Source organism: Chrysemys picta, chromosome 10 (genome assembly GCF_011386835.1).
Source record: "Chrysemys picta bellii isolate R12L10 chromosome 10, ASM1138683v2, whole genome shotgun sequence".
In the NCBI taxonomy this organism is placed as follows: domain Eukaryota; kingdom Metazoa; phylum Chordata; order Testudines; family Emydidae; genus Chrysemys; species Chrysemys picta.
This window is the reverse complement of record NC_088800.1, coordinates 16,844,349-16,869,992: the sequence shown is the minus strand read 5'-3', so window position 1 is coordinate 16,869,992 and position 25,644 is coordinate 16,844,349. Positions and strand designations below refer to the sequence as shown.

General features: G+C 44.4%; 1 protein-coding gene across 1 annotated transcript in view; it reads left to right on the top strand.

The window, feature by feature from the left end:
• The window catches only part of TMC3 (transmembrane channel like 3), a 131,537-nt gene that overhangs the window by 81,760 nt on the left and 24,133 nt on the right, over nucleotides 1-25,644 (top strand). The window contains exons 9-16 of the mRNA XM_065559335.1: nucleotides 7,673-7,839; nucleotides 9,201-9,344; nucleotides 14,198-14,273; nucleotides 18,853-18,934; nucleotides 20,897-21,003; nucleotides 21,862-21,960; nucleotides 22,063-22,205; nucleotides 24,615-24,762. Of these exons, the coding sequence (XP_065415407.1) occupies nucleotides 7,682-7,839; nucleotides 9,201-9,344; nucleotides 14,198-14,273; nucleotides 18,853-18,934; nucleotides 20,897-21,003; nucleotides 21,862-21,960; nucleotides 22,063-22,205; nucleotides 24,615-24,762 (957 nt within the window). The 5' untranslated portion in view covers nucleotides 7,673-7,681. The remainder of the gene's footprint in view (nucleotides 1-7,672; nucleotides 7,840-9,200; nucleotides 9,345-14,197; nucleotides 14,274-18,852; nucleotides 18,935-20,896; nucleotides 21,004-21,861; nucleotides 21,961-22,062; nucleotides 22,206-24,614; nucleotides 24,763-25,644) is intronic.

The following is a 25,644-nucleotide window of genomic DNA, read 5'->3' as shown; positions in this document are numbered from 1 at the left end:
AGCACAATGTATTTGTACATGAAACGTGCACTAGAAGAGCAGAGTGCTATATAGAGGAACTGCTTTTTAAATACAATGTAAAGTGGGTAAAAGCTGTGGTTATGGAGGTTTGGTTTTCAGATCTGTCTTTGCCAGAGCCTGGGGTTTATAAGGTCTTGATGTTCTTAAGGCAACGGCAACATCCCCATCTACCCACCCCCCTCCCCAGTTATTTATGCTCTGGGAATATGAATCTATTTTAAAACATGGTGGTTCATTCCAATTGAATGGGTAGGTTTTCAGAGGCTATTTTAGATTCAGTTTATCATGCGGGAATGTACTACATAAAACATTGTAGCACATAGGGAAGTCCAAAACAAAATCATACATGTGAATGCCCCTGAACATTGGGGAAAATGCAGCCCCAGAGTTAAACTTTGTGACTCAGGCCTATCTGTGGTATCCTGCCACCCTTGGAAAAACATTAAAAAATGACACAGTGGGGAGAAGGGGAAATCATTTATTTCTTGAAAACATTATACTGATTTCTGTCTAAATGTAAATTCTATATGGTTCTTATATAATGGTAGTTCTTACATTATGTTAGCATTCAAGCACTTCGCACTCTTTAATGGATTTATCCTCACAATGCCCTTGTAAGTCCAGGCAGTGCTGTTTTCCTCATTTTACAGATGGGGAACCAAAGCACAGACAGACTTGCCCAAAGTCATACAAGAAGTCTGTGGAGGAGCAGGGACTTAAACTCAGGTCTCACAAGTCCTAGGCTAGTGCCTGAACCATAAGATCGTTTCTTTTAAAGCAGACATACATTCTCTACATATCACATAGACAAAATCAGTATCATGCCTTTTAAATGTATTTAAAAACTGGCTCACTGATAGATCTCAACAAGTAATTGTGAATGGAGAATCTTCATCAAATGACAGTGTTTTCTGGTGTGGGACCTTCTCAGCCCTGTGATAATCAATAGCTTTAGTAATGATTTGGAAGATGTTGCTTGTAAAGTCTGAAGATTACACAAAGATTGATATATCTTGACTTTAGTAAGGTTTTTGATACTTCTCATAAACAAACTAGGAAAATGTAACCTAGATAGAGCTACTATAATGTAGGTGTAAAACTGATTGGAAAACCGTCCCCAGAGAGTAGTTAGCAGTGGATCCCAGTCACGCTGGAAGGGCATAACAAGTGGGGTCTCACAGGGATCAGTTCTGGATTCAGTTCTGTTCAATATCTTCATCAATTATTTAGATAATGGTAGGGAGAGTGCACTTATAAAGTTTGCAGATGATAGCAAGCTGGGAGGGGTTGCAAGTTCTTTGGAGAAGAGGATCAAAATTCAAAATAATCTGGACAAACTGGAAAAATGGTCTGAAATAGGATGAAATTCAATAAGGACAAATGCAAAGTACTCCATTTAGGAAGGAACAATCTATTGCACACATACAAAATGGGAAATGACTGCGTAGGAAGGAGTACTGTGGAAAGGGATCTGGGGGTCATAGTGGACCATAAGCTAAATATGAGTCAACAGTGTAACACTGTTGCAAAAAACCGAACATCATTCTGGGATGTATTAGCAGGAGTGTTGTAAGTAAGGCACAAGAAGTAATTCTTCCGCTCTGCTCTGCACTGATTAGGCCTCAGCTGGAGTATTGTTTCCAGTTCTGGGTGCCAAGTTTCAGGAAAGATGTGGACAAATTGGAGAAAGTCCAGAGAAGAGCAACAAAAATTATTAAAGGTCTGGAAAACATGACCTATGAGGAAAGATTGAACAAATTGAGTTTATTTAGTCTGGAAAAGAGAAGGCTGACGGGGGACATCATAACAATTTTCAGGTACATAAAAGGTTGTTACAAAGAGGGATAAAAATTATTATTTTTAACCTCTGAGGATAGGACAAGAAGCAATGGGCTTAAATTGCAGCAAGGGAGGTTTAGGTTGGACATTAGGAAAAACTTTCTAACTGTCAGGGTGATTAAGCACTGGAATAAATTGCCTAGGGAAGTTGTGGAATCTCCAGCATTGGAGATTTTTAAGAGCAGGTTGGACAAACACCTGTCAGGGATGGTGTAGATAATATAGTCCTGCCATGAGTGCAGAGGACTGTACTAGATGACTTCTCGAGGTCCCTTCCAGTCCTATGATTCTATGATAAGATTGGTGGAGCTGTAAATAATCACAGCTCAGTTACACAGAACAAACTGAATTACTTGGTAAACTGTGCTCACTCAGATAACATGTGCTTTATTACATCCAGATGCAAAGTCATACATCTAGGAACAAAGAATGTAGGTCACCTTTACAGGAATGGGGGGCTGTATCTTGTTCAAGAGTGACTCTGAAAAAGACTTGGAGGTCATAGGGACATCTAGGTCAGCTGAAGATCTGGAAGAGTGGTACGCTGTGGCACTGCAAAGCAGCTGGCTCTGAGGCTGAAAATCTAGCCCCCATATTCTCAGTTTATCACAGTTATAAGAAATCAGTCTAAATGTGCTACATTTGTTGCAATGCATCACTTGCAATGCCTTCCATCTCTTTAAGTGCTCCTCATCACACTCTTGATTTGTGCTGAAAGAAAAAATGATTTCTAAGTCTGCAAAGCAGAGACACTGTAGACAGCCCCTCTATATTTGTTCTTCATGGTGCTTTGACCCAAAGGAATTAAGGTAAGGAGGAGCTGAGATTTATCTTCAGTACAATCTTCAAGCACTGAATTCTCCCCAGATACGTGTAGATGGCTTTCACAGATGGTACTCGAGGACTATACCCCTATAATCGCGGGCGCTTTTCTAGAGACCTGTGTCCTGTGGCTATTAATGCTGTAACCCTGGGATCTCTTGGTGCCACATGGCAGAGGGCACCAGAGTGCATCAGGAATTCCCCTGGATCTGGTATCCACATAGTAGTTCACCAAAGAGTATCATGAAAGGTGTCTAATGAAAGCCTGTGTCACACTGGTCTTCATACTCAGGGTAAAATATATGTATGGATAATATATAAGAAGTTATGTGTGTATACTGAAAATTATGTTCTTAAGGTCTGCGACTTGGGGCTAGTCACCAAAAGGTGAGACACAGGTTTCTTTCAGGCAAGAAACGTTTATTTATCTGTCTATCAACATATAAATTGAGTATTGTATGGTTCATAATGGGCACCCATTTGCAGTCTGAGCAAAATGCTAATCAAGTAATTGCACAGTCTCCCGGGTTGATTCTAGACAGAAAAACACAAGTGAGGGTGGGGATCCTAGTTTTAAATGCAGATAGTGGATTTTGGGACTATAACAGGACCGACAGAGCAGGACTCTGGATCTTTCCACCGAGGAGGCAAGAGGACAGTGGGCTTATTTCATGAACGGAAGACCACAGCCAAACCTGTTTGTAATACACTGGCAGAATTTAGGGTGAGCTTTTGTTCTCCATGACATGACGACGTCTTATTAGTTAAGTTTAGAGCAGGGGTCGGCAACCTATGGCACGTGTGCCAAACACGGCACGCGAGCCGATTTTGAGTGGTACGCTGCCTGCCCGGTGAGAGGAGGACGAGGGGCAGAGGGGCCGGAAAGCGCCACGCTGTGGGAAGAAGCGGGGAAGGGGGGAAGCGTGGCTGCCGCAGTACCAAGCTTCTGCCTCCTGCCCCGGCAGGGGAGAGCGTTGGGGGGGGGGTCCCGGCCCCCAGCCCCACTCAGCCCCCCCGCCCACCACTCTCCCCTGCGGGGGCAGGAGACAGAAGCTTGGTCCTGCGGCAGCCAAGCTTCCCCCCTTCCCCGCTTCTTCCCACAGCTTGGTGCGTTCCGGTCCCCCCTCCCCCTCCCTTTCTCTGCCGGCAATGGCCTTTGCGAGGGGGGGGGGCGGAGCAGAGCCGAGCGGCAGCGTGCTTGCGGCTCCGTAGAGAACACAGGGAGAGGTAGGGATGGAGCCTGGGGGAAGGGGGTGGAACAGGGCATATCCCTTCCAGCCCCCTGCCCTGAGCGGCTCAGGGCAGGGGGCTGGGAGTACCCCCACGAGCCAAGCACCCCAGCCCTCTGCCCTGCACCTCCACACCCCCCTCTGCCCTGACCTCGAGTTGCCCCCAACACCGAGCCTTCTGCCCTGCATCCCCCCACACACCCCAGCCCTCTGCCCTGACCTCGAGTCACCCCCAACACCCAGCCTTCTGCCCTGCACCCCCCCACACACCCCAGCCCTCTGCCCTGACCTCGAGTCCCCCCAACACCCAGCTTTCTGCCCTGCACCCCCCCACACACCCCAGCCCTCTGCCCTGCACCCAGCCTTCTGCCCTGCACCTCCACACACACCCCAGCCCTCTGCCCTTACCCCTGAACCCCCCACACATCCAGCCTTCTGCCCTGACCCCTGAATCCCCCCACCCCCCGGCCTTCTGCCCTGAACCCCCCACATCCCCACCGCCCTCTGCCCTGACCTCTGAACCCTCCCCCCACACACCCAGCCTTCTGCCCTGCACCCTCTGCCCTGACCCCTGAACCCCCCCCCCCCCAGGTCTGGGGTCCCAGCTGCCAGCCCCTTGCCAGCCGGCGTCCCGGCCACAGGCCCTACTCAGCCCACTGCAGGCCTAGGTGAACAGAACCCCAGGCTGGAAGCGGGCTGAGCAGGCTGGCGGCGTAAGATCAGCATTTTAATTTAATTTTAAATGAAGCTTCTTAAATATTTTGAAAACCTTGTTTACTTTACATACAACAATAGTTTAGTTATATAATATAGACTTAGAGAGAGACACCTTCTAAAAAACTTTAACATGTATTACCGGCACGCGAAACCTTAAATTAAAGTGAATAAAAGAAGACTCGGCACACCACTTCTGAAAGGTTGCCTACCCCTGGTTTAGAGTCTAGAATGCATGCTATGATTTTGTTTTATTTGTCACCCTTTGTTGCTAATATTTCTGCTTGCTACCATTTGAATTTCTGTTCTTTGTTAAAAAAAAACGTATACTCGCTTCCTTTACAAACAAATCTAAATACTGTGTCTTAAGCGGAGCTGTGTTCTGTGGTGTGCTGGTCCTCTTTGGGAACAGAAGATCTAGGAATTCCGTGTGTGTCCAGTGGATCGGGACTGGGCACTCTAGAGCAGGGTTTCTCAAACAGGGGTCGCCGCTTGTGTAGGGAAAGCCCCTGGCGGGCCAGGCCGGTTTGTTTACCTGCTCCGTCCACAGGTCCAGCCGATCGCGGCTCCCACTGGCCGCGGATTGCTGCTCCGGGCCAATGGGGGCTGCTAGAAGCGGAGGCCAGTACGTCCCTCAGCCCGCGCCGCTTCCAGCAGCCCCCATTGGCCCGGAGCAGCGATCTGCGGCCCCTGGGAGCCGCGATCGGCCGGACCTGCGGACGGGGCAGGTAAACAAACCGGCCCGGCCCGCCAGGGGCTTTCCCTCCACAAGTGGCGACCCCTGTTTGAGAAACCCTGCTCTAGAGGGATGGTTGGAGGACCTGGGGTTGGTGTGTTCCTATCGTTAACCTGTAAAGCAAAAGCAGGGCCAGTGGAGGCCTGGGAGGCAGGGCTTGTGTTGCCACAGGCTGGTGGTGTTGGAGAACTGACACGCAGCAAGCAGAGACAGGGCTTTCACGTGGTAAGGTCAAGTAGTAGCGAGGTGCCTCGTAACTGTGGTTACCCCCAGGAAGCATCACAAATGCCGTGTCATGTTTGTATGATATATTTACATATATGTATTGCACAATGTACTTGTATTAATGTATGGATTTTGTTAGGCTTGCTACTGTATCCTAGGTCTGCGCTGATATGAAATTGAATCCATTGGGTCCATGATTGATGTGATATGTGATTCCAGAGGTTAAATATCAGAGCTTACTTTGAACAAATAGGCTAAATAAAAGGTGTGATCCTAGATTCCTGAGTAAAGCCCTAGTCATGACTCTGTAAGGGGAGGGCGAGACAGAATCCTCCCTCCTTCCCTAGTTGGCAATTTCAGGGCATCCTTCTGCAGCCACTGCTATAGCACACAGGCTGTTGTAACAGCCATGCCCACTGCACATCCAGCGACCCATGTGCAGGGGTTTTGGCCAATGGATCCACATACCTGTCTAGGTCTATCCCACAACCACCACTACTGTGATGACATTAGCCATAGGCCATGTTTGGTAGTTTTCTCCCAAACTTTTTCTGAAATCGTAAGGGGGCGGAAAGAGTGCCTGCTGTTTACAGAGGCCTTGATCTGCTGGGGTCCCCTGCTTTAGAAGTCAGTTTAGTCACTGCCTAAGGCTTGTCAGGCTGGTGAACCAGGAAATCCTCTCTCAGCTGTTTCTAACAAATGCCCTACAGACTTCTGTGCTTTGGCAGCTCTGCTCCACAACTCCCACCCCCAATGGCTGTGTTAGCATGATGGGTTTTTGCAGCCTGGAGCCCAGAAGAGAGGGCGGATTCTTCAGTAGACCAGAGTCTATTTCCATTTTGCCCAAGTCTGCCCCAATGGGGAAAATTCAAGATCCATAAGTTATGTGGGAAAACGAGATCATATTTTCAGCTGTTAGTAAAGACAAAGAAAAAATTTTGACAGCTCTACTTTGCCCCAGGTCTTCTTGCAAGGTGGTGAGGCAGAGACTCTGGCAGCCTGGCCCAGTGCATTTCATTGTATTACTCAGATGTTAATATGAACTTGTGCTTTCATCTCAATGCAGTGATGTGGGTTCTGGTCCTTTAAGAGGGTAGTCTACACTGCAATGTAAGCCCAGGGTTAGTAGAAGCCATTTGGTTAATGAAAACCAGGGCTTCAGGTGAGGCTTGAACTCACAACTTCAGCATGTCTCTACTCAGCACTGCTCTTTAAGTACTAGGGGGTAGCCAGTTGAGCCACTGGAGCACCCTCAAGTTAGCAGATCCTGGATTTGTTAACCTGGGACTTGTGCATCTGCACTCATTTGTAACCCCCAGGTTAGGAATTGTTGAACCCTGGGTCCCAACCTGAGGCTTCAGCATCTGCACTGCATTATGCAGGCCTGAGTCCAACTACCTGTATCCCAGACTTCCTGGCGGCCTCCCAAAATGTGGCTACTTTAGCCCTTTGTTCATGATGCGAAATGGAAAAACTTGACTGTCCACCAAACTTGACTGTCCAGAGGACACAGAAAGTCGGCCCGTGGGATTGTAGAATACTTTTAGTGGACCCCCAGAGCATGAATCCAGTGGAGCTGCATCTACACTGCAAAGCAACAGGGCTTGAACCCTGGATCCTGGCTTGACTCAAGCTCGGACCCTCCACCGCTGGGGGGCTCCTGGGGTCTGAGCTGAGAGTTAGCACAATTTGTGTGTAAACAGATGGGGTGGAAGTGGTTAGACTTGAGCCTGAGTTTGAACCCTGGGCTTATATTGCAGGGCAGACATACCCTAGAGATTAGTCACTATCATACTTGGCAATGGCATCTGTGCTCTGGATTTTGGACTGCAGGATGCCCAGACACACTCTGGGAAGCTACGTAGAATGCCCCAAGGATACCAGACTGAGCATCTTGTGTACTGCCACTTTAAGACTATCTATGCGTTGCCAGGTTTCAGGTCTTTCCCACTCTTAGGAGCACCAGCTGCAGGCGAATAGTGTTCTGCTTCAGCAGGGCTCGGGAGTCATTCTGAGCTCTCTAGTTCTAGATAATAAAGTTTGCTGTTTAAGGTACTTCACCTGAGAGCCTAAGTCTTCCTTCTAGCCTTCCAGAATGCCATCTGCTGCAGCTGGGTCTAACACAGCATCAGGTATTGCCAGAATGACAACAGTAAGTGGGTCTGCTGCAGTGAAAACTACGAAGTCCTGCAAAAGGCACAAAAGTGTGAGGCAGCATGCCAGCATGTATGCGTACAAGGAGCCACCCCACAGGTGAGAGATTTTCTTCTGTTCCACTTGTAATGCATATTAGATAAAACTATTATTGATCTGGGTGAAAAGAGGCATCACCCCTCTACATTTTCTGCTACAATCTATCCAAATGATGAATAAGAACATGAAGAGATAGAGGGAACCTTCCGTTATATTTTTCCTTAAATCCTTTTTTTTCCTTGTTCCTTACAGGACCAAAATCATCTCCAGTGAGGATTTATTTGAGTAATTCCAAAGGTGTCCCATTTTTCAGCAAAGCTGCAGGGAAGTTTTAGTGGGTGGCATTCCCAGCAAATATAGGAAGCTGATATTAAATTGTTGGCTTTGTTTCATGTAGCATTGCAATTCTGTTTATATTGTTTCTAAAGGAAAATCTTAATTGCTGGAGCTTTTAGACGCGGTCCCCTGTAAGCATGAGCATTGCTTGTTCTTCACTTACAGTATACAGTATGCGTTACAGACGGGAACTGAGATCCTTGGCTCCACTGCTTAATTTGTAATGAAAGAGGTGTCGGGGCTCAAGTAATTTTTTTACATGCATAACGGATGCAGCAAGCCCAGAGGTGCCAGGGCTATGAACTGTCAAGCCTAGAGGTGCCGGGGCTCAGTCCTGGCAAGCCCTAGCACAAATTAAGCACCTCTTAGCTCAACAAATACACTAACAACATCAGAAAAAGATAATTGTCTGCAGAAACCAGTATCTGGGTACATGTCTCATTTTCAGGGATGTGCTACTCTTAATGCTCCTGTAACGGGGTCCCACAGTTAATCCCCAATACTCGCAGTGTGGAGGATTGAAGGGCTAGAGCATTCTAGGCATTTGTTGTCATCATTTTAACAAAGAGACACTGTATCCTAATCACAATCAAAGTAGAAGGTAGTGCTGCATACGGCAAATACATTTGTATTAAGTGCACTTGCTGGAAATGTTTACATAGCACTTAGTTCCTGAAAAATATACTGAGTGTATGGACAGAACAGCATGGTGTTTGAGCTGAATGATTTGAAATGTGGGGAGCTGGAGGGTTTGAATTCCTGCTGAGGGATACAGGGGTACTCCAAAATGCCTGACACTGCGTGCAAGCTGGTGCATTCCAAAGGCAAAAAAAATTGCTCTTCAGAAGTATTTTTCTGAGCTCCAGGGATAAATGTCATCTCTAGCAGTGATAGTCTAGGAGTAGCCAAGGAAAGCGGTGACTCCAACTACAACAGAGAAATCAGTCCAATCCTTCCTCCAGTTTGGTGGACTCCTGTTTTTATGCTGTTATAGACCGGATTGTATGTGTGTCTATTCTTTGCTATAGTTCTGAATGGGAATAACTTGTTTTGTGTTTGTCCCCCATGGGTGTGGGTCTCTTCAGTAACTCAGGTGATGATAATGGTGATTTAAATGCGGACAGCAATGACCCAGAGCAGATCTTCCAGAATATACAATTTCAAAAAGAGATCATGGCAAACATCCGTTGCAGACCATGGCCCATGAGGCAGAAGCTGAGGGCACTCAGGTAATAGAGTTTTCGTGGACACTTTCAATCCCACCATTTATTACTGCTTTTCCAAGTCTCACAAATTTGTTAACCTAAATTAGGTGTGAGCATAGGAATGGTTTGCAATTGCTAGAAAATCATGCAGCAGCTATCTTCCTACTACATCATAGAGTAGTACAAGGCTGGGAATCATAAGATTTTGAAAATTTAAAAGCTTCTAAAAGTTGATTACAGCTCATTTTTGTACGTGTTCATTTAACTTTGGATCAGGCCAGAATAGCTTTGTCTTTCTCTTTGCCCAGCATCTACGGGGTGCTGTAGGTATCACACAGCTCTTCATTCTTTACACTTCAGCCTTGTTTTGGGCTCCAAATTCAGAATCTTTGTATTGTTGGTTAGTGGTGATCAGAGCTTTTCCTGAGCCATTTGGAATATTAAAACTATTAAATGATTCTGCATTAGAATGCTCAGGAAGGCAGGGCCGCCCAGGGGGGGAGCAAGTGGGGCAATTTGCCCCAGGTCCTGGGCCCTGCAGGGGCCCCCACAAGAAGGGGGGCTCCCCCCCACCTCCGCCTTCCCCCAGCGCCTCAGCGTGCCACATCCAGGAGCGGCCCTGGACAGAGCTAAAGCGGCGTGGCACCAGCGGGGCCTGAGCTCCTCCCACTCAGAGCCGCGTGGTAAGGGGGCGGAGCTGCAGCCGAGTGATGGGAGCTCAGGTCCCGCTAGAGCCACGCCGCTGCAGCGCTGTCCAGGGCCGCTCCTGGACGCGGCGCGCTGAGGCTCCAGGAGAGGGGGGAGGCGGGGGTAAGCGGCATGGTAAGGGGGCCAGGGCCGGTGGGGTTGGATAAGGGGCAGGGAGTCCCGGGGACAGGGAGGGGGCTGAGGTTTGGGGGGAGGTCAGGGGATGGGGAATGAGGGTTTGGATCGTGGACATTCCGGAGGTCTGTCAGGACTCGGCGGGGGCGTGGATAGGGGTCGGGGCAGTCAGGGGACAGGGAGCAGGGGGGGTTCATTGGGGGTGGGGTCCCGGGTGGTGGTTGGGAGGTATCGGGGGGGCGGTCAGGGGACAAGGAGCAGGATGGGTCGGGGATTCTGAGGGGGGCGAATCGGGGGGCAGAAAGTGGGTGGCGGTCAGATAGGGGGCAGGGCCAGGCTGTTTGAGGAGGCACAGCCTTCCCTACCCTAAAGCTCATTCAACAGTTTGAGGCTTGCAGACAGCTATTTAACATAAAGAGCCAAGCTGTTATCTTTTCCCTTAGGGCTACCATCCCTTTCACTTCTCAAATGCCAAATTATAGTCTACATTTAATTTCAGTGCCATAGGGAGATTCATGTCAGGGGAGGGTAACGTCATTTAAAATTAGCCACTTTAGATTAACAGTGGTAGAGCCAAGTGAGCCATGGGGGAGGGATCACATGAGAAGAGCAATATCCTACATCACCTACCTCCTTCCCAACTCTACCGAGGGAGATCCCCCCTCACCTGCATTCCCCGAGGCTCCAGAGGGGTTAATTAAGTGGTTCTCAAACTTTTGACCCCTTTCACATAGCAAACCTCCGAGTGCGACCCCCCCTTATAAATTAAAAACACTTTTTTAAATATTTAACACTATTATAAATGCTGGAGGCAAACCAGGGTTTGAGGTGGGGTCTGACAGTTTGCGACCCCCAGTAATAACCTCGTGACCCCCTGAGGGGTCCTAACCCCGAGTTTGAGACCCCCCCTGGGTTAATTTAATTTTAGCAATTTAATTTAATTTAATTCACATGTATGTGCTATTTTGAGCATTTCAGTTTTCACAGCATAGGCTCATCCCATATTCTGGAACAAGCTCAAATGCTCAGTTCATGGAGTATGTACATAGTCTATACTAAAGACAAACCCAGAGTAACCGTCTCCAGTTTGCGAGGGACCCCATGGAGCAAGTCTCTAGGAAACAGATAAATTCACGGAGGTTAAGTCCATTAATGGCTATTAGCCAGGATAGGTAAGGAATGGTGTCCCTAGCCTCTGTTTGTCAGAGGGTGGAGATGGATGGCAGGAGAGATATCACTTCATCATTACCTCTTAGGTTCACTCCCTATGGGGCACTTGCCATTGGCCACTGTCGGTAGACAGGATACTGGACTAGATGGACCTTTGGTCTGACCCAGTATGGCCATTCTTATGTTCTAACTTAAATGAATCCGAAGTTATGGAAACAGATATCAGTCAAGGAAGCCAGCAGAGTATTAGAAACCTGGAAAAATCTCTGTCTGGATGGGCTCAGGCGTTTGGTCACAAGCTGAGGTGGTTCAAAAGTTTTGGATTTTTTTTAAATAGAATTTTTCATTGTTTCTTTAAACAATCAAACACAGCAAGCCGCAAATATTTGGCCACACACTTCTGAAACAAACCCCAAACCAGATTCAGGTTTTGGCAGACTAATTTCAGCTTTTCAATTAAAAAAAAACACAACAAATTTTGAAGGAAAACAGACATTGTCGTGATTTTGTCTGCTTTTTAAAAACCCCTAGTTTTCAATCCAAAAAAAGTGTTGACGGAGAATATCTGTACAACCCTTTTAATGAGCTTTAGTGCCTTTTAGCACTAGCTGATGTGGAGAACCAGTGATACCTTGTAAAGGTGACTTGAAAAGAAGTTTTCTCAAAAATGAGTTTGTGCCGAGATGCAGAAGGTATTTAAATGTTTATTTTTCCCACGGCCGCCCGGGTGGGGGGGCAAGAGGGGCAATTTGCCCCGGGCCTCACAGGGCCCCCATGAGAATATAGTATTCTATAGTATTGCAACTTTTTTTTATGGAACGGGCCCCTGAAATTGCTTTGCCCCAGGCCCCCTGAATCCTCTGGGCAGCCCTGCAGGAAGGACCACTGTGATGTCACCATATGTATTGTACATTCTGTCAAAGATACTCAACAATATGTTATCAGCTAAATTCTGTCCTTGTGCTCTGTGAAACACTGTCAAAAACAGCACAACTTCCCACTATTCAGGAAGGCTGTGTTTGAAAGTAATGAGGCTTTGTTGGATGAGGAGACAGAATTTGGCACTTCAGCTTTTAAATTATGTTTCAAATACCAGAGACTAGTACCCATGTTTGCAGATTAATGAGGTACATGTAGACTGTTCACAGCATGCAATGTAGTATCATCGTGACCATAAAGTTTAAAGCCATAAGTGTTAATTGTTCGAAATTTGAAACACAGTATGAAAGTTCATAACTTTCTCTAATATCTTATCTAAACAGCATCAGTCTTTTCACTGTGCATTCAATTTGACTTTTTTTTTCCTTTCTATGAAATCTTTCCCTTGTCACCTCACTGTGTCCTGGAATGGCACTTTACTAACAAAGAAGGTTCATCGCTCAGGCCACCTTTGCCTTGTCTTGGGAAGCAGAGGGAGACTTTTCTCATATCCCTGGAGTGAGAACCCATAATTTGCAGCTAAACCCAAGCCGCCTTCATGGATGTGCAAATGCCCTGTTCCTGCCCTGTCTGATTGCCTATGGCCCCTATTCAGCTCCCACAAAAGTAAAAAAAATCCCATAACTTTAGTGTAAGTATAAAATCATAGAATATTAGGATTGGAAGAGACCTCAGGAGATCATCTAGTCCAATCCCCTGCTCAAAGCAGGACCAACACCAACTAAATCATCCCAGCCAGGGTTTTGTCAAGCCAGGCCTTAAAAACCTCTAAGGATGGAGATTCCACCACCTCCCTAGGTAAACCATTCCAGTGCTTCACCACCCTCCTAGTGAAATAGTGTTTCCTAATATCCAACCTAGACCTCCCCCACTACAACTTGAGACCATTGCTCCTTGTCCTGTCATCTGCCACCACTGAGAACAGCCTAGCTCCATCCTCTTTGGAACCCCCCCCCCTTCACGTAGTGGAAGGCGGCTATCAAATCCCCCCTCACTCTTCTTTTCTGCAGACTAAATAAGCCCAGTTCCCTCAGCCTCTCCTCATAAGTCATTTGCTCCAGCGCCCTAATCAGGCCCGGCTCCAGGCACCAGCGCAGCAAGCAGGTGCTTGGGGCGGCCAACGGTAAGGGGCGGCACGTCCGGCTCTTCGGTGGCAATTTGGCGGCGGGTCCCTCAGTCCCTGCCACCGAATTGCCGCTGAAGAATGAAGCGGCGGCAATAGAGCTGCCGCCGATCGCGGCTTTTTTTTTTTTTTTTTTTTTTGCCACTTGGAGCAGCAAAAACACTGGAACCAGCCCTGCCCCTAATCATTTTCACTGCCTACTGCTGGACTCTCTCCAATTTGTCCACATCCCTTCTGTAGTGGGGGGACCAAAACTGGACACAATACTCCAGGTGTGGTCTGGAGTAGGATTAGGCCTTTATGCATATCTTGTCCAATACCTCTGATTAAAATGTAACCAGTAGTTTAATATTAATCAGTTGCTATATTGATCAACCCCATGCTTTAGACTATACTTTCAGAAGAAGTGTTGGTATCCACATAAACTGAACTAAATGAGGTATTATATTGTTTTTACTTTGAGACAATTTAGGTTACATTATTACAGAAAAATTCTAGAAACCAGGGAGCAGGGCACAGGAAAAAATGTTACTGAAGCTCTCCCTAAAGTGAAAATCTTACATTCGTTTTGCAAACTGTTGGGATCTGATCCTGTGGTTCTTTCTCAGACAAAACTCCCATTAATTTTAAATTGTTAGCAATACTCTTATTTTAAGTAAAAATGAAGTTTTGCCTGAGTAAGGACTTCAGGATTGGGCAGGTAGTCTGTTGTGACAATATTTCCCATTACTTGGCAACTTTCATTTATGTGTGGTATGGCCCAAGTTCAGAGTGTAATAAGATTTTTGGTTACATGAAATAAAGATTTTGTCTTCCTCTGCAGACAAGCTAAGGAGATTGTGTTGAAATATGAAGGCAGGCTCACTAGAACAAGAGGTTACCAAGCAGCTGGTGCAGAGGTACGTCTGCTTTTCATTAAAACTACAGCTCTTTCCTATAACAATTATCTGGAATTCTCATTTACAGAAGTACCTATTTTCTGTGAAACGCTGCTCCCCAGTTCAAGAACTGTGTGGAAGAAAAATCCAGTTATAAGCTTCTTTTTTCTATTAAGAATTTAGTAATTACATTTTTGCAAACTAATTTGATGTATGAGGGATGAGCCTCGTTCCGGTAACGTGAGTATTTTTTCTTTTCAAATACTCCAGCAAATAATGTGTGTCTGCCAGAAGGTTGGTGATGGGAACAGGAGCCAAACAATGTGTATTCTATAAAGAGTTGTTTTGCTGAAGTAGGGGCCCAACTACAGTCATTTAGTATGAGAAGTGTTTCTGCCTTTTTGTTTTCAAGGTAATGTTATGAACACTTTTGGTAGAGATCCTGTGGAAAAATAGTATGTGATCTAGGGTTACCACCTTTCTAATGGCTGGTAACCAGATCCCCGAGGCCCAGCCTTTGCCTTGCCTCTTTCCCCAGGCCCCACCCCTGCTTCGCCTCTTCCCCCAAGATCCTGCCCCCGTCACTCACAGGGTCTTCACCAGCACAGCCGAGGCCACCTTGCCTGCCACCTGTGGGCTGCACAGGGCCATGCGCCACCGCCAGTTGCATGAGCAGCCTGGCTCTGGAGGTGGCAGCAGCTGCTGCTGCATTGCCTCCTTCCTTCCACTTTGGTTTGCCACCTTTTCCACAGATTAAAAAGAACAGACATCAGGGCTTGTCAGATGGCATCCGGGGACTGTGCTGAAAACCAGACAGGTGCCAGGCAACCCTAATGTGATCATGTAATTAAAGACTATCATAATGCATACGCAGAAGGGGACTGAATTAAGGTTGCACAGGCAACCTCAATACTGGTACTTCCTAACTTTTTGAGGACTTGCATTTACAAACTTAATAATGTGCTTGTACTGTACTGTACTGTACTGTACTGTGGTGTGTGTGTGTGTGTGTGTGTGTGTGTGTGTGTGTGTGTGTAATAGAATATAAAATGCAGGATAACCAAACTAAAAATTGTAAGGCTAAATATTTATCTGTTGTTCTATTGACACATAAACAACAGTACTTTAGCTTTGCTTATATGTCATCAGAAACAGTTGATAAAAAATACAACCTTCCTGGATAGTGGAAAGTTGTGTTTTATTGGTCTGTCTGTGGGGGCGGACCCATGCACACACACACATTAGGCATTATGAGTGAAGTTTTGCCATTAACTTCACTGGGGCCAAGATTTCACCCGGTTTGAAAGATTTGAGTGCCTAAGGACTTTGAACATGTAGACACCTGCTAAATTGTACAGGTTGGACTTGTTATTAGTTAATACTTGCTATATTGTAACAAAATTTTGGCTTTTGCTTTATACTTCACAATGCCCTCAAAATCTGTGGGTATCTCATTTAATTATCCATTTTGTGTGTTTTTACTTGTCTCTGTTCTGAATACATCTATATATTTCATAAGTTCATTACCAGTAATTATTGTGTTTGGCGTAATAGTATCCCCTAAGCTTTCCGGCTATGAATTATGGAAACTAGAAAGTCCTTTTTTTTTTTTTTTTTTTTTTTTTTTTTTTTTTAAGGGTTAAATTCAACAGCACAAGCTAGAGAGCTGAATTGTTCTTTAAACTAGGAAGACAGGTTTAGACAGTTTTTTCCAGAAGAATATTGACTGATGGCGCATTTGGCAAATCATGAAATACACAATAGAAGCATTACACCACCAGAATAAGCATTCACTGGTTGAATAGCCTGAGAGTAGGATACTTAATTAGCAACTTGTAAGAGTTTACTAACCCTTCCATAGGTTTTGCACCCATCACCCTAGCCATAGTTTAAAAAAAAAAAAAGAGCTGGCAAATGGTATGTTGTATTATTTTCTAGCAATGAGATTAAATCACTTCTAAAGTATTGTTCATTATGATTAAAACTAATAAATCAATGTTTGTTCATATAAAAATTACCCAGAGTCTTGACTATGAAGATGAAAATTATTATTCCTTTTTAATCAGGTGATCAGTATGCAGGACTAGAAGTTATTTTTTTATCAATGCTACTCGAAGCTTTTTCAGATTGACATCCAGATATATATCATTTATATGCCCGCAGTGCAAACTGTACACGTTGTTTGATCCCTTTTCCAGCCTTATGAACACTGCCTTGCAATTAAAGTAGCGACTTTGGTGCCGTTCATAGCATCTGTTAATTCTTGCAATAACACCTTAATAGCATCATAAAAATTAATTAACTTTGACCACGTAGATTGATGCATTTATTAATTAAAATGTAAGTCTGCTTCTGCTTTGGCTTTAGCAGATTAGACTATTTGTAATATGTTGATATTGCCATTTGCTAATATATATATATATATATTTTTTTTTTCAAAATAACTAGATCTACTGTAAATTTGTGTTTAAAAATGACTAATGTACATAAATGTTGTTGCCATCTTGAAATTCAGTAATGAACAGAATGTACAATATTTCTCTACTTTTTACGAAACAGAAGCAGATAGCATAAGAAAATCTCTATGAAATTATCTTGAATTACCTGATAAAATACTGTACTTGCATGTAGTCAATTTACAATAGATAGTAAAGTTACTATTCATTTCTGCATTAAATAAGAAAAGTTATTATAATGTTTTGTGAGTAGAGGTTACTGGCATGAAATAATCTGAGTGCATATTTAAGGTTATATTTTTATTTCAAGGACTTTCAAAATTTGTCCTCAGTTGTGCACACAGTCACTTGTGCATTCTCATTTGCACATGCAAATGCCATTGTGTGTGAAAAATCTGTCTATTGTCTATTAAAATAATTAGGCACACACAAATTAGAGGCTGAGTTGAGGTCCCTTTGAAAATGTGTCCAAAGCGCTCGAAGTAAATCCTCAAGTATAGTGTTGTGACCACGTGATTATGCTGCAGTTCAGTATTAATGATCACTGTCTCTAAGAAGAATTAGGACTTGGCTCAGAGTTACTTGCTCTTATACATTTGAAATTAGGTGTTATGTATTCGTTCATTCATTCAATAAGAAATCTGGTTTCTTATTCAGTAGGATTCCTTAATAAAATACATAAACACTGTGATAAATGCTGGCTTAGTCTGGTAATAATTTCTGAATCTGTTTAAAATGCTTTGTGCTCATAAATTCATCTACTCTTGCATTCTCTGTCTGATGCATACTTTACTTCACTTAAATATTCATTTTCCTTGTCACAGGTTTAGTTTATTCTTATCTTTCTTATTTCTTGTCTAAGGGTCATAGGGTGCCCTCAGTCACTTTTGTGCAACTCTCCTTGAGTTTATCCCTGAGGTTGTTCTGTAGATGGAACTTGAGCTTGAGAGAGAAAGCAATGTTTGCATCTCTCCAGAAGAAGAGTCTCCACAAAGTAGGAAGAGGGGGGAAATAAGGCATGATCCCCTACATCAAAGCAAAATAAATCTTTCTTGTTCTGTTGACGTACATGTTCCACAGCAAAGCTCTTACAGTGTAGGAGATGTAAGTGTAACAATTCTTACCAGCAGTGAACTTGGAATCTTGAGCACTGAAGCCCAAACCTATACCATTTGAGCTAAAGGAGTAACTGCATTAGCTGAAAGCAGAGGTAGGGTGTTATCCTCAGTGTGGGCATAGACTTTAGAGGTATGTTACATGAAGAATTCCTTTCAACTAAGAATGTAACTCTTATGCAAAGCATTAAAAGTTCTGTGCTACTGTTAATATATACAGCTTCAGACAAATAATGTGCTGATGTATTAAAATATATCTCAGGTATATTTTAAATGGGTCTAAATTTAAAATATATTGTATTTGGTTGTTCCAGATATAAAAAGAGTGGCGGAAAATGCTCTTTGTATGTATTCTCTTAAGATCATTAAAACTTCTCTCTTATATATGCATGCGTGCTTTAGTGATTAGAGCAGGGGTCGGCAACGTTGGCACGCGGCTCGCCAGGGTAAGCACCCTGGCGGGCCGGGCCAGTTTTATTTACCTGCTGACGTGGCAGGTTCGGCCGATCACGGCCCCCACTGGCCGAGGTTCGCCGTCCCGGGCCAATGGGGGCGGCGAGAAGCCGTGGCCAGCACATCGCTCGCCCGCGCCGCTTCTCGCCGCTCCCATTGGCTCGGGACGGCGAACCGCGGCCAGTGGGGGCCGCGATCGGCCGAACCTGCCACGTCAGCAGGTAAATAAAACTGGCCCGGCCCGCCAGGGTGCCTACCCTGGTGAGCCGTGTGCCAAACGTTGGTGACCCCTGGATTAGAGCATTCACTTGGGAGTTGGGACTCCTGGGTTCTGTACCTGGTTCTCTGACTTCTGGAAAGTTTCTGAACTGTCTGTCCCCCCCACCATGACTCAATTTATGTATCTTACGTACCTCACAGGAGTGCTGTGAAACTTCTTCGTTGTTTTTTTATAACATGCTTTCTGATACTAGATGAAAGATGCTACACGTGGACAAAATACTTTCACACCTTTTTGACAACTATTGCTTTATGTGCAAAAGTTACAAATCTCTTATTTCTGTGCCCTTTTCTTAGCTCTGGAAGAAGTTTGTTCGGCTTGCATATAACTTTATGGTAATCTTCATTCCTTGGGAAATGAGAATAAAGAAAATAGAAAGTAAGTATGGAGAATTACTGGGATTGTGCAATGCAAACCATGCTAAAATACTAGGCTTAAGGGTTATGTTTGAACTCACTGAATTAGTGAAATATATAATAATATTATAAAAACATTAAAAGTTTCATCAAAGTAGTATGGTTGTCATTAAAAAGTCAACACATGTATTACTCTTGGTGTGTTAAATACCACATTTGTTTCTCAATTATAGTCTTTAGTGATACTAGTATAATGTTACTACAGTGTGGCAACTGTAGTTTAAAAGGCCCTGTAGCGCTATAAACTGCTGAAGTATTTTTGCAATACAGACATAGGCCCAGATGTCTGTATTGGGTCTGGCCCAAGATGTGCTCAGCACAGGACATGGAGTGGGAAAACTGGATCAAAGCCATCTATCCAGCCATCTGGCCTCTAATATAATACTCTGAAACCTGATATAATTTAGACAGTGGCAGTTCAGGCCATATTTCCTTTTGACTCTTGTCCATCCCTGACCTGCCTCTTACATCAGCAAGCTGGGAGCAGATGTCACAGAGCCAGCTATGTAAGGGAAATTCTCCTAAAGCAGAGAATCTCCACTTGCCCTGTTAGAAGCAAAGGGAATGGAGCTGGGAGCCGAGACCTCACATATAGTCTATATTTAAAAACTAAACTTTCCCTCCAGTGTAAAGTGCTTTGAGATCTATGGATGAAAAGCACCATATAAGAGCTAAGTATTGTGACTGACCACCTTTAATAACTATATTAAAGATGGTCAAAAATGGAAAATATATTTTCCTGACAATGTTCACATCTAGCTTTAATCTTGTTCTAAATGGAAGGGATTTTTCTGTACTGCAGATATTTTCACGTGGATAAAAACAGCTCCATAATTTTGACAATTTATTGGCAACTACTGTATTTATTTGGCTGTAAAATGAATGTTCAGACCAGACCATTCAGACTTTTTACACTGCTCCCTGTTTGTATCAACTAAGGGAGCCAGCAGTGTATGTACCAGTGGGCTTTTCCTGCTCCTTCCAGATGACAGGCGAACTTTCTCCCTGTCTACATGGTGTAGTATTCCTTCCCGACATGCAGTGAGGGCCTAATACAATCTGCCTCCACCCCACACACCTCGTTGTTAAAACCCTTCTGACCTTCTTGAAGTTACAGGCACCCAGACTGCCCATTTATCCGCTTCTGCATCACCTTAATGACCAACATTGCTGACCCAACCAGTCGTGTGCCAGGCTCCCTGCTCCCACTTACGTAATGGAGATTGTGGATGTCAGTCTGAGGCCCCATGTGACTTGCTTTGCACAAAGCCTGCAATACTTAGGACCAACTGTGATCATGTGGACAGTGATGGAAATCAGAATTTTTGTGTAATAAAATTGTAAACAAAGAGGGCCTGATTCTCTACTCCTTAATGATGTTATGAATGATGAGTAGTTCTGCTGTAGCCAATGAAGATGCACTGTGAAAATCAGAATTGGAACCACTATTTTCAGTCCAGACAAAATCAGGAGATACTAGAAATATCACATTTTAAAAAGGACTGATCTTATTAAATTTCCAGCCTGGTTTGCAGAGCAAAATGGTTTGCATAAACTTAAGATGAGAATTCTTAGATGCTGAACTAAACAGGTGAGATTAACTACTACTAATAGCTACACATGCATTTTGATGTAAGTTTCTGTATAAACAGCAAATAAGAAGCTATGTATAACCTGAACCAAGAAGATTCCTGTGATCATAACCACTTCACTTGTAAATATTGTTGTGATTTTTAAACCTACGAATAGCAGTTTATATTACAGTTCTGTATTATTGATGTTATCGCATTTTCTCTGTCTTGATCTGTGCATTGCAGAGAAGGAAAAGTTGTTGTTTTTTTAATGATCAAATAATACTTCATTAATAAGTGATACAGCTTCTGATAAGCTTCACAGCTGATATAAGTATTTCCTGTGGTTTCAGGTCATTTTGGATCCGGAGTTGCTTCTTATTTCATCTTTTTGAGATGGCTATTTGGAATCAATATTGTGCTTACCATAATGACAGGAGCATTTGTGGTCTTACCAGAGGTTAGGACATATCTCCAATATCTATAGAAAAACACTGACTGTAGCATTTCCCTTCCTGAATTAAATAAATGTTCTGCTCAAAGGCATACATGATTTTTTCCGAGTGTACAATTTAAATGATTTAAAATACTTTCCTCTGAGCATTATCCTGCCAGAGGAGGAGAGAAACTTGCCATTAATGTCTCAGATGACATTTTACCAACATACCACTGTAATGTAGATGTTTTTGATTGCTGATATTAGGGACCCAATCCTGCAAGGTGCAGAGCATGTGTTCAGCACCCGAAGCGTCTCTTCGCTTCATCTGGAGAAATCGGTGCTCAGCATCTTTCAGTTTTTGGCCCTTAGAGCCTGATTTTCAGATGTTCTGAGCATCCACAACTCTGTGACACTTCAGCTGGAGCTCTGTGTGATCATCAGTGCAAACCAGGCCTTTAGTGTCTATATTGTCTTATGTATAAAGAGAAAAAGTCTAGCACACCAATCTAGTATAGTAGGAAGCAGGTTTTACTGTACATCAGTGTGATAAATAATCTAAAAATGTATCTTCCCCATACATTATACTGTGCTTTAATAGCTCTTATGTCTATACAGTAATAACTTACCTAAAAATTAGACTTCAGGGACTAAATTCTGCCATCAGATAGACATGGCCAACACCCATTGACCTCAGCAGGAGTTGAATGCAGAATTTGTCACTACGCTTCTAGTTTAGGAGAATGAATGACAGTAATAGTACTTCTGATACTTCCCCTCAGGTAGGCAGTTTGTTGCAGCTTGTTCTGGGCTGTGTTCAACAGACCATGTGGTAACACTGTCTGCTTTACACAGTTTTTAAGACCTTTTCTCTCTTACCAGCTCCTGGCAGGAGCGCCATTTGGAAGCACTATCAGCAAGACGATCCCAAAGGAGCAGTTTGCATCAGCACAGGACCTGGACACCATCTGGTCACTGGGGGCAAGGCTTAAAAGCACACTTCATTGCTTTGTTGCATGAATTCTTCGTGTGTTAATTTAGTCAGGTGTGGGTGCTGATGTTGACTGTATGTTGTCTTTGCAGGGTTATCTCCAGTACTCTGTTTTATTCTATGGCTACTATGGCCGAGATCGGAAGATTGGGAAAGCTGGGTATCGGCTGCCCCTGGCTTACTTCCTTGTTGGAATGGCAGTATTTGCTTATAGCTTCATCATCCTCTTAAAAAAGTAATGTTTCCCTTTTATTGGTGTTTGCCCAGAGATATATAGTCAGGCCGTTTGAATGATATATTCTTTCCCCTTCCCTCAAAGAGTTCCTCCTGGATTTAATTCTGTAATTCCTGTATCGTATTCAAGCCTGCTAATATCAGAGAGGCATCTTTACTGGTAGATTAAGGACAAGACCGGGATCCAGGAACTCCTGAGCTCTAATTGTAGCTTGTTCTTTTGCTGTCACTTACCCTGTCTCCTTCAGCTTCCCTGTCTATAAAATGAGGGTAATGTTTAGCAGCCTCTAGTGGTGTTGTGAGCATTATATAGTTAATGTCTGTACAGTGCACCGAAGATGTAGGGCCTGATTTTCACTGAGGACTTTATCAGGCTTCCATTCTTCCAGAACAAGTATTATGACAAGAAACTTAAATTGCTACCTGTACATTTGCCGTACTACGATTCCTATCCAGTTAAATACAAATATAAGAATGCTGTCATAAAAATCTTCATGTTGCTTGAACTGGTACACTGCACAGTATTCAAACGTGGGCCTATTTATTTCCTTTGCTATTTAGGTAGAAGGACTGGAAGTAACATAGGCAAGACAGCCTGCCAGTGCTAACCATAAATCTAGAAACGTGCAGTACTTAGTGGGGCAAGGTCACTTTATCCTCTCTCCATTCAGTTTCCCTTCCTCTCAGGGTAACTAATTGTCTGATAAGTTGCAGTCCAGGAGGATTTTTAGTATGAGCTGTAATAGCTGTGTCAGCCACAAAAACTATCACTCCTTTTTCATTAGATCTGTTATTTTAGGTCAGGATGGTCATTGTTTTGGACACTGGTTCACACACTGATTACACATTCAGGTTCTGGATGAGGTCTGCTTTTCTCTACCTACAAAGGGTGCCGCCTTAGGTCATTGACTCTTTGTTTGCCTATCTGTTGTGACCCTTCTTCCATTTCCTGTCTGAGGTGAAACAGTTCTTATTAGCCTCTGGTAAGCCACACCAGATGCACATTGTATTGTGTTATGTGGAACATCTGTGGAATAATATATAGTCATATGGCAATGGTAGACCCATATGGCTATTACATACACAGATGGGCCACATTTCCAGAGAAAAGGAGGAGGTGACTGAATTTCTGACTGCTATGCTGATCCAATGAAGATATTTGAACCAACTATTTGCTGTACAGTAAAATTCTACCTATAATTATTTTCTATGATACTTAGAGAGAAACATGGTCTCCAGGGCTGGCACCAGGCACCAGCTTAACAAGCAGGTACTTGGGGCGACCAAGGGAGAGGGGCAGCACCTGCGGCAATTCGGGGGCGGCAGGTCCCTCACTCCCTCTAGGAGCGAAGGACCTGCCGCTGAACTTTGTTTTTTTTTTTTCCAATTGCCACCAATTGCTTGGGGCGGCAGAAATGCTGGAGCCGGCCCTGATGGTCTCATTTAATGTATTGTACAGTACAAACTCATATTTAATATTCTGAAGAAAACTGAGCACAAATATCTTTGATTAAAACAATATAATTTTATTTTCATATTGTTGGGGTAGTTTTTTTGTAATGATCACCTAACTCCTTTAAAGACCTGGAATTGATTTACGAAGGTCTACTCATCTGAGATGGGAGGGCTATTTTTTAAAACAAGGTTTTTTAAAACTAGGTTTTTCATCTGACTATCAGTTGTCTTTTTACTGTGCCATCGCTATTGTTATCTGCATTCATAATAAAGGATAGCCATCGATCCTGGGTAAGATCATCACATTTTTGCCAAGCTATCTCTTGATCATAGTGCCAATGTTCTTACCTTGCCATGACACCTTTCCTCCAATCAGATCCGACACAGAGGTTTTAAAAGTGAATTTTGTTTGGTGAAAGGTATAAGATGGACAGCCCTTGAGACTGAAGTCTTCTATCAGAAACAAGCCACAGAGGGTCCTGTGGCACCTTTAAGACTAACAGAAGTATTGGGAGCATAAGCTTTCGTGGGTAAGAACCTCACTTCTTCACTTGCATCTGAAGAAGTGAGGTTCTTACCCACGAAAGCTTATGCTCCCAATACTTCTGTTAGTCTTAAAGGTGCCACAGGACCCTCTGTTGCTTTTTACAGATTCAGACTAACATGGCTACCCCTCTGACACTATCAGAAACAGGCAGCAGTGCACGTTTTCCCATACTATCCAACCAATGTGCTTGAACTCTGAATTAGAATGTGCATTTCTAGGGACAAGGAGTAATTCAGTCCCTGTATCTTTCTCTGTTCTTAGGTTCTCTATTGAGATTGCCAACAAAGATACCAGTTAATTCCAATTTTGGTCATTTTTTGTGGTATAGACACCTGTGAGCCAATTCCCATCACATAAACCGTCACACGTTGACAACAATTAACATTTATTATTATTATTCTTTTCCAGAATGGCGAAGAACTCAAGAATGAGTCTAGCAAGTGCCTCTGATGAAAATTACACTTTCTGCTGGAGAGTGTTCTGTGCTTGGGACTATTTAATAGGAAATCCAGAGGCTGCAGAAAGCAAAGCTGCTGCAATAGTTAATAGTATCAGGGTAAGCAGCGAGACTCTGAGGAAAAGCATAGTTTAGGTCAGAGAAGGGCAAACTACAGCCCACAGGCCACATCCGGCCCGTGGGACCATCCTGCCAGCCCTTGAGCTCCCAGCCGGGGAGGCTAGCCCCCGGCCCCTCCCCTGCTGTTCCCCCTCCCCCGCAGCCTCAGCTCACCGTGCCGCCAGCGCTCTGGGCGGCAGGGCTGCGAGCTCCTGCCGGGCAGCATGGCGGCCAGTCCTGGTGCTCTGAGCAGCATGGTAAGGGGGTGGGGAGCAGGGGGGTTGGATAAGGGGCAGGAGATCCCGGGGGGCAGTCAGGGGATAGGGAGCAGGGGGCATTTGAATAGGTGTGGGAGTCTCAGGGGGCCTGTCAGGGGGCGGGGGTGTGGATAGGGGTTGGGGCAGTCAGGGGACAGGTAGTGGGGGGGGTTTGATGGGGGTGGGGTCCCAGGGGGCAGTTAGGGGCGGGGGGGGTCTCAGAATGGGGCGGTCAGGGGACAAGGAGCAGGGGGGGTTGGATGGGTCAGGGATACTGAAGGGGCAGGAAGTAGGAGGGGGTGGATAGGGGGCGGGGGCCAGGCTGTTTGGGGAGGCACAGCCTTCCCTATCCGGCCCTCCATACAGTTTCGGAACCCCGATGTGGCCCTCAGGCCAAAAAGTTTGCCCACCCTTGGTTTAGGTCTATTGCTTTGTAAATAGCAGAGTGATTTTTCATCCATTCCATTCCATACTGTTTCTTTCCTGTTGTGCATTGTGTTTATTTCTGACTCTGATTACCTAGCAGAGGGCTAGTATCAAATATCTTACTGATGCTTCATGCACTTGATCTGTGTGCCCAACTTTCACTGATGACATGAGTTATGGTTAACAGGCATGATATGTC